Source organism: Ixodes scapularis, unplaced genomic scaffold (assembly GCF_016920785.2).
Source record: "Ixodes scapularis isolate PalLabHiFi unplaced genomic scaffold, ASM1692078v2 PGA_scaffold8__174_contigs__length_109621045, whole genome shotgun sequence".
Classification (NCBI taxonomy): domain Eukaryota; kingdom Metazoa; phylum Arthropoda; class Arachnida; order Ixodida; family Ixodidae; genus Ixodes; species Ixodes scapularis.
In genome coordinates this window covers 72889370-72901770 of record NW_024609883.1, presented here as the reverse complement: position 1 = coordinate 72901770, position 12401 = coordinate 72889370, and the positions used below count along the sequence as shown (strand labels likewise).

General features: G+C 47.1%; 1 protein-coding gene across 1 annotated transcript; it reads left to right on the top strand.

Moving 5' to 3' along the window:
* Positions 1–1055: 1055 nt before the first annotated feature.
* On the top strand, positions 1056–12401 carry LOC115332654 (zinc finger protein 501). Its single transcript, XM_029995066.4, has 2 exons — positions 1056–1200; positions 10388–12401. The coding sequence occupies exons 1-2, from the start codon at positions 1116–1118 to the stop codon at positions 11614–11616; spliced, it is 1314 nt and encodes a 437-aa protein (XP_029850926.3). The 5' UTR covers positions 1056–1115; the 3' UTR covers positions 11617–12401.

Below are 12401 nucleotides of genomic sequence, written 5' to 3'. Positions count from 1 at the left end.
GCGTTTGCGAAAACTGAATCTTCTATCAGCATAAAATTTGAGTGCGAGATATGTGATGACACGAGGAAGACATCATAGTAACTTTGGTGCAGAAGTGAGGTCGAATTTATTGCGTTTACTTAAAAGTTCATGCGCCAACGCTGGGCTCAACCTTGATACTCCTGTGAGGATGCGGCTTGCTTTCTGCCTAATAAAGTAACAAGAAGCGGACGTTTGGCAAACAAAATACGTGTAGGGCTTAAGGTGATCAAATTTCAACTGTAGTTCACTGGTACTAAACGGGATTACTGACATTGAGCTCAAAGGTGCACTCGTGGGGTGAGGTGACGTCTTATTACGTTTGCATACGCACGCACAATATCCGGTGTTTCGGGAACCAAGGAAAGTGCCCGGTCTTCGTTTTGTACCGCTCCAGAATTAGTGTATTGTACATTCGTAAAAAGTCAGATAATTGAAAACGCAAGCAACGCGTTCGGTCGCGGCGTGATAACATGAGAGGAAGGTGCTCAGTCGAAACCGAAACTGAGTGACCAACTAGTTCCCAGAGTGCACTGCGTGGTATTTTGCTGCGATAAGGCGCGTCGGTTAAAAAAAAAAAAATCTATTGAGACGTCATTTTTTGTGAGGTGCGGTCACAAACAGGGGTGACAAGGGCATTTCAAACGGGCATTTCTCACAGGCGGCGTCCTCTCATAGGCAACGAGTTTTTTTACCGCAAACTCTTTGTTCCGGTAATGGTAAACGTTGACATTTTGGCATCTTGCTCGAACGACTGGGGCTGCGTTTTGACGGAGTTGGAGCTCCCCGCAATGTCTAGTTTACTTGAAGTACTTTTATTATGTACTTTACTTAACGGTAGCTCGTGGGGAGTTTTCAGCTCACTATATTTTGTGTACAGCATTGGTCAAAAGTGTGTAGCCTACTTCGCTCGTGGCTCCTGTGTTTTTGGCAGTCTAACGAAATATGCCTTTTATTCCGGAGTTTTGCTTTCCACGAATATCCAGAGCCTGTGAACATCGAACGCCGGCCGCCGCCGCCGGCAGTAAATATCCGGCGCGTCGACGCTCATTTGCCGTCGCCGCCGTTGCCAGTGACGCCAGTGACGCTCGCTCAACATGGCCGCCGTGGCTTCTGAAGCGAGGATGCAGGCTAAAACCACTGAAACGTCCGACGTTGGGAAGACGGCCGCGCACGGACAACGTGAGTGCAGTTTACGAAAGAGGTGACAGCCAGGTGGTTGTTCAGATGGCGCCGCAGAAAACGCTCGCAATGCAGCAGTGTACGCGAAGGCATAGCGCGAATGACTGAAGGCAGAGGCTGCTAGAACGTGCGAGGTGCATGGGTTGTGGAACCTGCCGCTTCGATCACGCATGTGGCAGGTTTGACGACTCACGCCTGCCCGTCTGTGTGGCAGCGGCATGGTTTGCTCGTTCGTGTTTTTGCATGGTTGTGGGAAAACTGGTTATGACAGGCAGCGCGTTAGCATGTCACTCAAAACTGTCACCAACTGCTTTTTTTTTTTTTTTTTTTTTTTCTTTCATAATTAGATTGCGTTTTTTTAGTGATGTGTGTTTAATAAAATAGCTTCCCCCACCAATTGCAAGAACGTGCGACAGCGCTAATACGCAGTTCCCGCTCCTGCGCAGCGGAGGGAAGCGGAGAAAGGGACGTGTTTATTCATGTTTATTACACCCCACCCTTTCCCCTTTTCCACGAGCGTTATTCTGTTACCTTCAACAAGCTCCTTACATCCTATGTACTACTCTTTCCATTTTATTTCTGTTCTTGAATATTCGAAAGCCTGCTTAAACAAATACCTTTTTTTTTTGTGTGTGTTCTGACACACCTCACTTTACTAAAAATCCGCTGTACCTTGCGTTTTTTTTTTTTTTCCTCTTTTTTTTATTTACCCATGACTATACATGCCTCATGCTGCCTGAACATGTTCGACCGGTGTTCTAAGCAATGCTGATTTAAATAGCACTGCTTCCTAGTGCTACTGCTGAAACTAGAAACAATCCTGCAAAACTGCAAAGTACATAAAAAAAACTTAAAAAAAAAAAAATTAAACCGTTTAATTGGGACATGCGTGTCAAAAAATAAATTTTATGCGAAAAAAAAAAAGTTTTTTTAGAGCAATATTGACAGCAAAATATTCATTTGAAATTCTGCACACAAAGTCCACAACGTCATGGAACGGTCATTTGCTCTTTCAACTTCAACAAGATGGTCATTCGCTCTTTCCACCTTAACATGAAGGCGAAGCCGATCCACCTCTCCTCTGCGCTTCTGAAATGCTGAGAGAAAACAACTGGACAGAAGGTGACTACCGGCTAAATTGCGTCTCACGCTGTTAAATTGCTCTAACAAAAAATTTTTCGTGTAAAATTAATTTTTTTACACTAACGTCCCAACCAAAATGTCTAATATATATATATATATATATATTGTAGCAGTAAGAAAGACAAGAAGAAGATAAGAAAGTGAAGCGGGCTCACGAGCCAAGGAGAAAAAGGAAGAACGTCGATCGGTCGCAGAATAAACCGCTACAATTTGGTGGCAGCGGTGGGATGCCGACTGAAACACGTCAAGGACTTGTGCCGTCAAGAGAGGAACTTTCCGGTGAGCCCTCTCCCTCGAGCCAGCTACGAGATGACACCAGTTCGCAGTCGAATGTGGCACCAATAGATGCTCAGACGACAGTGGTGACACACGGGGTTCTGGAAGGACTACTGGAGCGGCAAACGCAAGCAATCGTGGCCGCTACGCAGCAACGGTCAGACGATTTGATTGCAAAATATGCCGACATCTGTCAACGAATAGCTGCTTTGGAACCACTTGGGCAACCGCCACAACCAACAGTCGCCGCTACTCAGCAGACTCCTTCCCCAAACCAGACTGTCACTGCCCCATCTGCACAGCACCGTTTCAAGTTGAAGCCGTTCGATGGGGAAACCCCCTTGGATCTTTACCTACAGCAGGTCGACACAATTGCCGAGGCAAACCATTGGACCGAAGATGACAAGGCATGCGCTGTCATCGCCCAACTTGACGGTCCGGCACTCAGCGTACTCCACGCAATTTAAGGCACCCAGCTCACGTACACAGCATTAGTCGCAACCCTACGTGATCGTTTTGGTGACGACCACCTGCAACAAGCATACTACGCAGAGCTCCGGTCACGACGTCAACAATCAAGTGAGAGTTTACCGGAACTTTCTTCAAGTGTAGAACGCCTAACCTACAAATCCTTTCCGGGTGCTACGCCCGATACCTTAAATCGTGTCGGCACGGCCGCGTTCGTTTTCTGTTCCCTGTCCTTCTCGGTCACGTGAGTTCCATATCCGGTATGCGGGTCGGAAAAATAATAAAACATTTCAACCTGAAATATGTGAGAAAATATGGGTGAGGGAAAACAATAATGTGCGACAATCACGGATTTTTCGTAAGCACCTTCCAGCGGCGTGGAGAGGTCAAAACGATGTTTTACCGCATACCGGAAGTGACGACATTCAAGATGGCTGCGCCCTTGTGGAAAAGGTGTATAAGTGACCCCGAGGTTCAAAAGTTTGTTCGCCTGGCAAGACCGGACACAATACGCGCAGCTCTAGGCCACGCCATGGAAATGAGCGCTGCTCAGTGGGCCACCAATTGCACGCAACCGTCAACACCCCATGAAATCCAAGTACAAGCATCGTCAATCCCACAAGGGACACGCCCGCATGCTGCGTCTGCCCATTCACAGAGAAATGCCAATGGGTCGTGCTACCGATGCGGACGTCGCGGCCATTTTGCATTCGAATGCACTACTGCTTCTACCTCGTCGGGAAACGGCACATCCGGTCCCCTGGGGCAGGGCCGGATGTAAATGCTCAAAGACCCCTTGTATCACTTGCAAGCCAGCTAACATCAGTTCCTTTCAGGGTGTTGGAACGAAATGTTTTTCGTTCCGTTTTCATTTTCGTTCCGTACAAAAAAGTTCCGTTCCGTTTCCGCTCCGGAACGAATAATAAATGCTCCGTAACGGTTCGTAACGGTTTCTTTCTATGAAAAAAAAAATCGCAACAAAAATTAAAAGGAACGTAACGTTTATTTTTACACAAAAATAGATAATTCAGGCGCTCTAGAGGAATCCGCGGAAACGACATTGCTTCTGAGATCATGTTCATTGCCTTGAGAATGAGATCATGATCAAGGCACCGAGCATGATCTCAGAAGCAGCACGTCATCAAGTGTGCTCGGTGAAAGGCAAGACCTCTGGTCCGATAAAATAAATTTCAGCGCCGAGAAGGCCCTGAAGGCCCATAGGGATGAAGTACACTTTTGCAACAGAGTCTAAGACTGCCGTATCCGTAGAAAAACGAAAGATAGACTTCTACAACGCCGGGTCACAAACTTCCCGCGCTTGCCGTGATCTGTTGTCTGTCTGTGTCGTCAGAAGAAAGCATGGAGGAAGAGGGTGCAAGAGCCAAGGAGAGCATTGCGAGCGTGTGGAGGCGTCGCGCAACCGCGCTCTCATTGGTGGGAAGCAATGGCGCCTTGCGTCATGTTTTTTGTTTCTCGTTGTATTTTTTGTCTTTGTTTTTGCTATGCTTGTTCGCCCAGAGTTTAGACGCGGGAGCGATGGCTTGCTTGCCTTCTCTTCAATTATTGTACAAACCAACGGCTGTCTCTTCGCTGCGTGAAACGAATTACTGAAATACCTGATATTTTCCCTTGAACCGAAAACCGATAAGAAAATTTTTCGGTTTCACTCCGGAACAAAATAATAAATAACGTTTCGATTACGTTTCCGTTCCGCCCAAAAATATCGTTTTTTTCGTTTTTCGTTTTTGGTTTTCGTTTTGTTCCGATACCCTGGTTCCTTTGCATCCTGTACTGGTCGAGCACTTGGGGACTGTGGACGCACTTTTTGACACCGGGGCAGCTGTCAATGCTGTCGATAAGTCTTTACTTCCTTCAAACGTTGAGTTCTCTTCTGACTGCCCAGCACTATTCACGGCCCATGGTACTACCATACCAACTGCGGGAAAAGTTTGATTAAGCATCACAGTATTTGGTCGCACGTCCGTTGAAGAGTTTGTCGTAATACCAAATTGTGTCTGTCCCGTGATTCTTGGGTACAGTTGGTGTGCTAAAACCGGCTTGTTTTCTTTAAACGATTCTGCCGGTATTCAGGAGAGCCCACTTACGACTTGGCAACCGGATGCTCATGGTGCCTGTCACAGCTTTGCGCCATTTCGGTTGTTTTGGAATTATTTTATAAGCCTTTGGGCAATTTTTTTTTATTCTCTGCTTAGGTGGTTTTGTCGCAACTCCATGAACGTTTGGAGGTCATGTGCGTCTTGTGCGGTAGAGAGAATAAAAAGCTTACCGCATATCTTTCAAAAATCTACTTCGGTCCTTGAAAAAGAGACTTGGGACATACGCATTGCCGCTACGACGGTGATACAGCCAGAAACTGCCATATGGGTCAACGTGAAAGCAAACTCACCTCATCTAAACGGGGACATTGTCTATGAGGCATCGCGGATTTCGAGGCCTGATTGCGAAGTGGCAGCACCTCGAATGTTGACTACGTGCACTGGTGGTTGTTTCAGCATCCTGATGATGAACCTCGGGCGTACCCCTGCCAAGCTTAAACAAGGACACCGCGTCGGCGAGTCGCTTCTCTTTCGTTCGGCAGAGTTTTTAACAACAACGGTCGATCAAGCAAGACCACCAGCACAAGCTTCAAATCATCAGAGTAACCAGGTACCTTGGGAGATGTTTAACTTTGGGTCATCCCTCGACAAACATCAGGTTGACTTACTCAAGAGACTCATTACGACATACCGCACATGTGTGGCCCTTACTCCCGACAAACTGGGATGCACGCATCTTGTGGAACATAATATTGACACAGGTGAGCATGCTCCTATTCACCAGCCCTTGCGTCGACTGGCTCCCGTCGAATACGAAGTTATTCGAACACAAGTCGCTGACATGCTTAGTCAAGGGGTTGTCACACCATCCAACAGCCCGTGGTCGTCACCGGTTGTCCTGGTGCGTAAAAAAGATGGATCTATTCGTTTTTGTGTTGATTATAGAAAGATCAACAGCATCACAAAACAAGACGTGTACCCTTTACCCCATCTTGACGATTCGCTCGACAGACTACAAGGCGCCAGATACTTTACGACTCTTGACCTGTTATCCGGGTACTGGCAAGTTCCGTTGAACCCAGAGGATGCTGAAAAATCTGCATTTGTTACTCCCGCTGGACTTTATCAATTCACACGATTGCCATTTGGCCTTTGTAACGCTCCAGCTACATTCCAACGGCTTATATGGATAAGGTTTTAGGTCACCTCAAATGGACCATGGCACTAGTTTACCTTGACGACATTATTGTCTATGGTAGAACGTTCGAAGAACACAACCGGAGGCTCGAACTTGTTCTCGACGCACTCCATCAAGCGAACTTGCGGATCAAACCTCAAAAGTGTTTTTTAGGATTTGAAGAGGTTCTTCACCTTGGCCACGTCATCAGCAAAGACGGCATCAAACCCGACCCCGCGAAGCTAGAAGCGGTATCAAAGTACCCAAAGCCGACCCGCCTCTCTGAAGTAAAAAGCTTCCTCGGCTTTGCGTCTTACTTTCAGCGGTTCATTCCAGAATTCGCCAGTCGCGCAACACCCCTTACACGTCTTCTTCGTAAAAACAACCCTTGGCAATGGACCATAAGCGAGGAACGAGCTTTCAAGGATCTCAAAGAAAGTCTTCTTCAGGCACCAATTTTGGCCCATTTTGATCCGGAATTACCATCTTTCCTGCATACCGACGCTAGCGGAAATGGTCTGGGAGCTGTGCTGCTTCAAGAGCACCCCTCAACAACTACTCAGCGAGTCATCGCGTACGCCAGTCGTCGTCTCACAGATACGGAACAACGGTATCATTCGTCAGAACTGGAATGCCTTGCTCTCATCTGGGCTGTCCAACACATTCGGCCTTATTTATATGGTCATCATTTCACGGCCATTACAGACAATTCAGCGTTACTGTGGCTTCAAACGAAACGTGACCTTACTCCTAAGCTTGCTCGCTGGGCTCTACTACTTGAAGAATATCAGTTCGAAATCCGTCACCGTAGCGGGAAAGACCACACAGATGCTGATTTCCTCTCTCGTAACCCAGTAGCCCCAGCCGAAGAGGTAAACAAAGATGATGTTCAATTTTTCACACCTGTGTTTAACCTTGCAGAAAACCAAAGACAGGACTCAGAAGTTCAAGGCATTGTGTCACGGCTTCGGTCACCTCCATCGCATACGCCAGAGCGACGACTACGCCATGCCTATCGTATCCACCACGGCCTACTCTGCCATCGTGGATCTCAAGGTTGGGTGCCCTTTATACCCGTAAAATTACGTCCCGCTGTACTTCATCTCTGTCACGATGACCTGACCGCTGGACACCTTGGAAGAGATAAAACTGCTACGAAGATCTTAGAGCGTTACTGGTGGCCAGGAGTTCGCACGGACGTCGCCAAGTACACCGCGTCCTGCGTCAAATGTCAGTCTCGAAAACCTACGAACCCCACCATCAACTGTGGCGTCCAACCTGTTCCACTACCCGAAACACCATTCGAAATTATTGACATTGACCACCTCGGCCCATTTCCTTGTACGCCAGATGGCAACAAATACGTTCTGGTCGCCATTGACTACCTGAGTAAATGGGTAGAATTACGACCAGTTCCAAATACCGCGGTCGACCATGTTGTTCAGTTCCTACGACAACAAGTTATTCTTCGACACGGAGTCCCTCGGGTACTCGTAAGCGACCGCGCCTCGTGTTTCCTTTCTCGTCAATTTGTGAAGGAAACAGAACTACACGGTATCCATCACGCTCGGGCAGCTCCGTATCATCCGCAAACAAATGGGCTCGTTGAACGTGCCAACCGTACTATCAGCGGCATACTTGCAAGCTACGTCAACAACCAACACAATAATTGGGACCAACTTGTGCCTTACGCTGCTTTTGCCATGAACACTGCGGAGCAGTCAACGACCACGTTCACTCCTTTTAAAATTGTGTACGGACGCACGCCAGTTCTTCCAGGCGAAGCTGGGACCGATGCTGCTTGGCGACAGAGAACTGAAGAAATCTCGAGTAGTTCTGAGCACCGTTTGCGAGATGTGAGAACGAAAGCCCGAGACGCATTGTTACGGACTCAGCATTGAACTCAAGAACGCACTGCCCCAGACTCACCACCAACTCGTATACAGTCTGGAGACTGGGTTCTGGTGCGCCGACCGCTTAGAAAGAAAGGTCGCGCAGAGAAGTTTCTACCACGCTTTATAGGGCCTTGTGAAGTCCTTCAGCAACTAGGTCCTGTCACATTTCGTGTACGAGACTGCACTCGCAGTTCTAATCGTACAAAGGTCACATTCACGGCGCATCGCAGCCACCTTAGGCACTACACCTCTCGTTCATTGGAATTTTAGACACAAGAGCTCGACCCGTGACAATACCGTCAGTTCTCTAGGGGACGGGGGGGGGGGGGGGGGGGGGGGGGGGGGCGGGGGCGGGGGCGGGCGGCGGCGAGTGTAGCAGTAAGAAAGACAAGAAGAGAAGAAAGTGAAGCGGGCTCACGAGCCAAGGAGAAAAAGGAAGAACGTCGATCGGTCCCAGAATAAACCGCTACAATTTATATATATATATATATATATATATATATATATATATATTTTTTTTTTTTTTAATGAGTTGGGAGGGTATTGCATGCTGGCGATTTCTGAGGCTATGCTGGAAGTTATTTCATTAGCCATCCAGTACCAAGACTTGAATATGCCTAAATACAAGTGCAATGTTAGATGCTTGCAGCAACTCTGACAGTGCCACAACTGATTAAGAAGTCAGTATTTACAAAGTGGCTCAGTGTTTTGGTTGCTGTACTCTGTTTCATACTTAGTGTGCAACGCTGTCAAAGCTACTGGTGCGAGCATGGGGCTTGATCTCGTTGATCATTCGCACGCATTCTCGCGCAAACAAAACCATAGATGAAGCCACTCACTCGCTCCAGTAGCTTTGACAGCGTTGCACGCTAAGTATGAATTAGGGTCATAGCAGAGAGGGTAAAAGATAAAAAAAATACACTCCCCCTCTCACCCCGCATCTCGTCCGCACCCCCGAGTGGGCTGTAGCTAGCGTCCGGCTGGCGTGCAAACTTTGTTTAAAATCGCGTCATTTTGGAACTTTCAAGCGCAGATGCGCAGATTTTGGTATGCCAGTTGTCGTGTAATATTATGCTAGATAAAAAGACTCGCAGGGTCCAATTGCGCTGTTACCTGCGTGCAAATTAAAAAAAAAAAAAAAAAAATAGGGAAAACACTGTCAGATTGGCCGGTCTCTTTGGCGAAGAGTAAATCCGGTTGCTGTACCTTTTTTACTATACGAAAGTTCGTACTGGTGTGGGCCTTTCGCGACCATGCGTGGAAGTCTGAAATAATAAATAAAACGTGCTCTCCTGCCGCAATACAAGCAGTAGTTGAGGGTAGTACTGCCGGCTGACTCAAGTAACGGAAAAAAAATATATGCCCGTTGATCATTTAGTAAAATAGAACAACAGAAAGCTGTAGGATAATTTTGGAGTAGCCACAACTATTCTAAGAACGCGAACCACTTCACAACGGCAGCCACGAGCGAAAGTTCGATGTTCGGTAGAGCCCGCCGATACAGCCCAAAGATGGAGAACGGCAACCTCCCGGTTTGTCGTCTGCTAGCGGAGTCAGGCGCGTGCCCTCTCTCTCTTTTTACCCCGCCGAACCCGCTGAACTTCCCGGATGTGTGGAGAGGGCGCTGCGGGCGAACAAAATGGTGCCGCCCAGAGAGCGCTAAATGGAATGGTCCACAGGTGCATTAGTATGTACGGATCTATGGGACAAATCTTAGACCAAATTAGTGATGAATGGGTATCCTTTTGGGTTTCAAAACCACTTGTTGTGACATAATTTGGTAAAAAAAAATGAGATGGTACACCTGTGAAATGTCTGGGGGAATTTCCTGTGTGACAACATCTGTTGTATATAGCCTGCATATTTGCAAGAAAAAAAGTGCTAATTTAATTGCTGTTCTCCACATGAGTCGTCTTGAGCTGAAGGATGCCCAGGTGAACATACTTTATGATCAAATGCATGCTCCTTTGAGTCATTCTGACCAGGTCAGAGAGCTAATCCAGTATGTAATGGTGCCGGTTTGCTGCCCGGGACGTGTCAAGTTGTTTTATGCCCGGAGATTTGCACACAGTATTCATTACTGCATCAAAGTGTGTTAAGCATTTATCACAATCCTTGTCTTTTTTTATCTTTGTTTTTTATAATAGACATGGGGATGTCTATTTGTGTAGGTGATGAAGGTACATGCTCGAAGGAGATCAGCTGCCGACAGGAAATGACAACAGGCATTCTCTTCAAATGCTGTTTCTGCACCCATGTCACCGGCCATCAGCATGGAATCCTCAACCACCTGGTTGTCCATGGAGAGGAACAACAACTTGAGTGTCATCAGTGTCCAAATTCCCTTTCCGAAATGAAAGACTCGAGATGCCATACTAAGATTTATCAGTCAGAAGGATCTTTCGAGCGTCATCTGTGCCCAGCAACGTTTGGAGAAAATAGTCAACTGGTCAATCAGATTCAAATGCACATAGGTGAAAAGCCTTCCAAGTGTAAGCAGTGTTCCCAAGCCTTCACTTGGAATAAGCAGTTTAAATGTAGCAGCTGTCCAGCGGCTTTCGTCCAAAGTGCAGACTGTATAGCTCACATTCAAATGCACGCAGGCGAGAAACCTTACAAATGCGAGCATTGTTCTAAAGCGTTCAGTGCGCGTGCGACCCTGACGGAGCACATTCGAAGTCACACGGGCGAGAAACCTTACAAATGCGAGCAGTGTGCCGAAGCCTTTAGTGTGCGTAGGAACCTGACACAGCACACTCGAAGGCACACAGGCGAGAGGCCTTACAAATGTGAGCAATGTCCTGAAGCTTTTAGTGCACGTGCCACCCTCAGGCAGCACATTCGAAGGCACACAGGTGAAAGACCGTACAAATGCAAGCAATGCCCCAAAGCCTTCAGTGCACGTGCGACCCTGACACAGCACATTCGAACGCACACAGATGAGAGGTCTTTCAAATGCGAGATCTGTCTCCAAGCTTTTCGTCACGGTAATATGCTGACACGGCACATTCAAACACACACAGGTGAGAGACCCCACAAATGCGAGATATGTTCCAAAGCCTTTAGTGAACGTGCCACCCTCAGGCAGCACATTCGAAGTCACACGGGCGAGAGACCCTACCAATGTCTGAAATGTTCCAAAGCCTTTAGTGCGCGTGCAACCCTGACGCAGCACATGCGAACGCACACAGGCGAGAGACCTTACAAATGCGAGAAATGTTTCAAAGCCTTCACTACGCGTACATCCTTGAGGCAGCACATTCGAACGCACACGGGCGAGAGACCTTATGAATGTGAGCAATGTTCCAAAGCCTTTAGTACGCGTGCAACCCTTACACAGCATGCTCGAAGGCACACAGGTGAGAAACCTTTAAGACGCAAGCCATGTCCTGAAACGTAGGAACCTGGTGCAGCAGGCTCAAATGCTTGAGGGGTCATAGAATTGTATGTCCCGTAACTTGTCTGGGTCAGTCAGGTCAAGCAGAAAAATGTTACTTGCGGGAAAAAGAAAGAAAAGGACTGCAGGAATAGCTCTCACAGATGTTAGCAGCAAGTTTCAACTTGGTCGGCCATACAAACACACAGGCAGGGGGTCACCTGTTTGGACAGTTCGCTCAAGCCTTTCTATATTGTGCTGTTTTCTAGATGCACGAAGGTGTGTGAGAAGCAAAGGTGGATTTTGTAGACTATGCTTGTCTGGCATTGAATTAACGAAAAGGGCAAACAACCTTCACTGACTCATAGTTTGATAAATCCTGGCGTAATTTGTCTAAAAAGAAGCTGGGCTCTTCATAACTTTGCCTTCAATATTTGTTCTGGTGCCCGGGTACCCTTTAAAGTGCTGGCAAAAAGAAAAAAAACATTAAAAAAAACTACCTTTGTCCTTATTAATTTCAGTAAACTTTTTTTTTTTTTTTTTTTTTTTTTTTTTTCAGAAAAGAGCAGCGTCCGCGAAATGGTCTTTGAACTACAAATGAAGTTGTAGTCTCCTATCTCTTTCCATTGCAGCGGAGCAAACGGTGGAGAGAAGGTCGCTTCCACTCCAGGGTTCGCTCTACTAAAGTGGAAAAAGGTGGGAGGAGCTTCCACTTCGTTCTTGACCTGTCTCCGACTACAGCCATTTTACATTTGCCTGAAAGGAAGCCTAATGAAGTGTTGCAAATAATAAATGTGTCTAAACTCGGC

What these genes read in the sequence shown, in the direction of transcription:
- LOC115332654 (XM_029995066.4), top strand. Translation starts at nt 1,116, where the DNA reads ATGGCCGCCGTGGCTTCTGAAGCGAGGATGCAGGCTAAAACCACTGAA. An exon ending in GACGGCCGCGCACGGACAAC is followed by an intron (nt 1,201 to 10,387) that starts GTGAGTGCAGTT and finishes CTATTTGTGTAG; the next exon opens with GTGATGAAGGTACATGCTCG.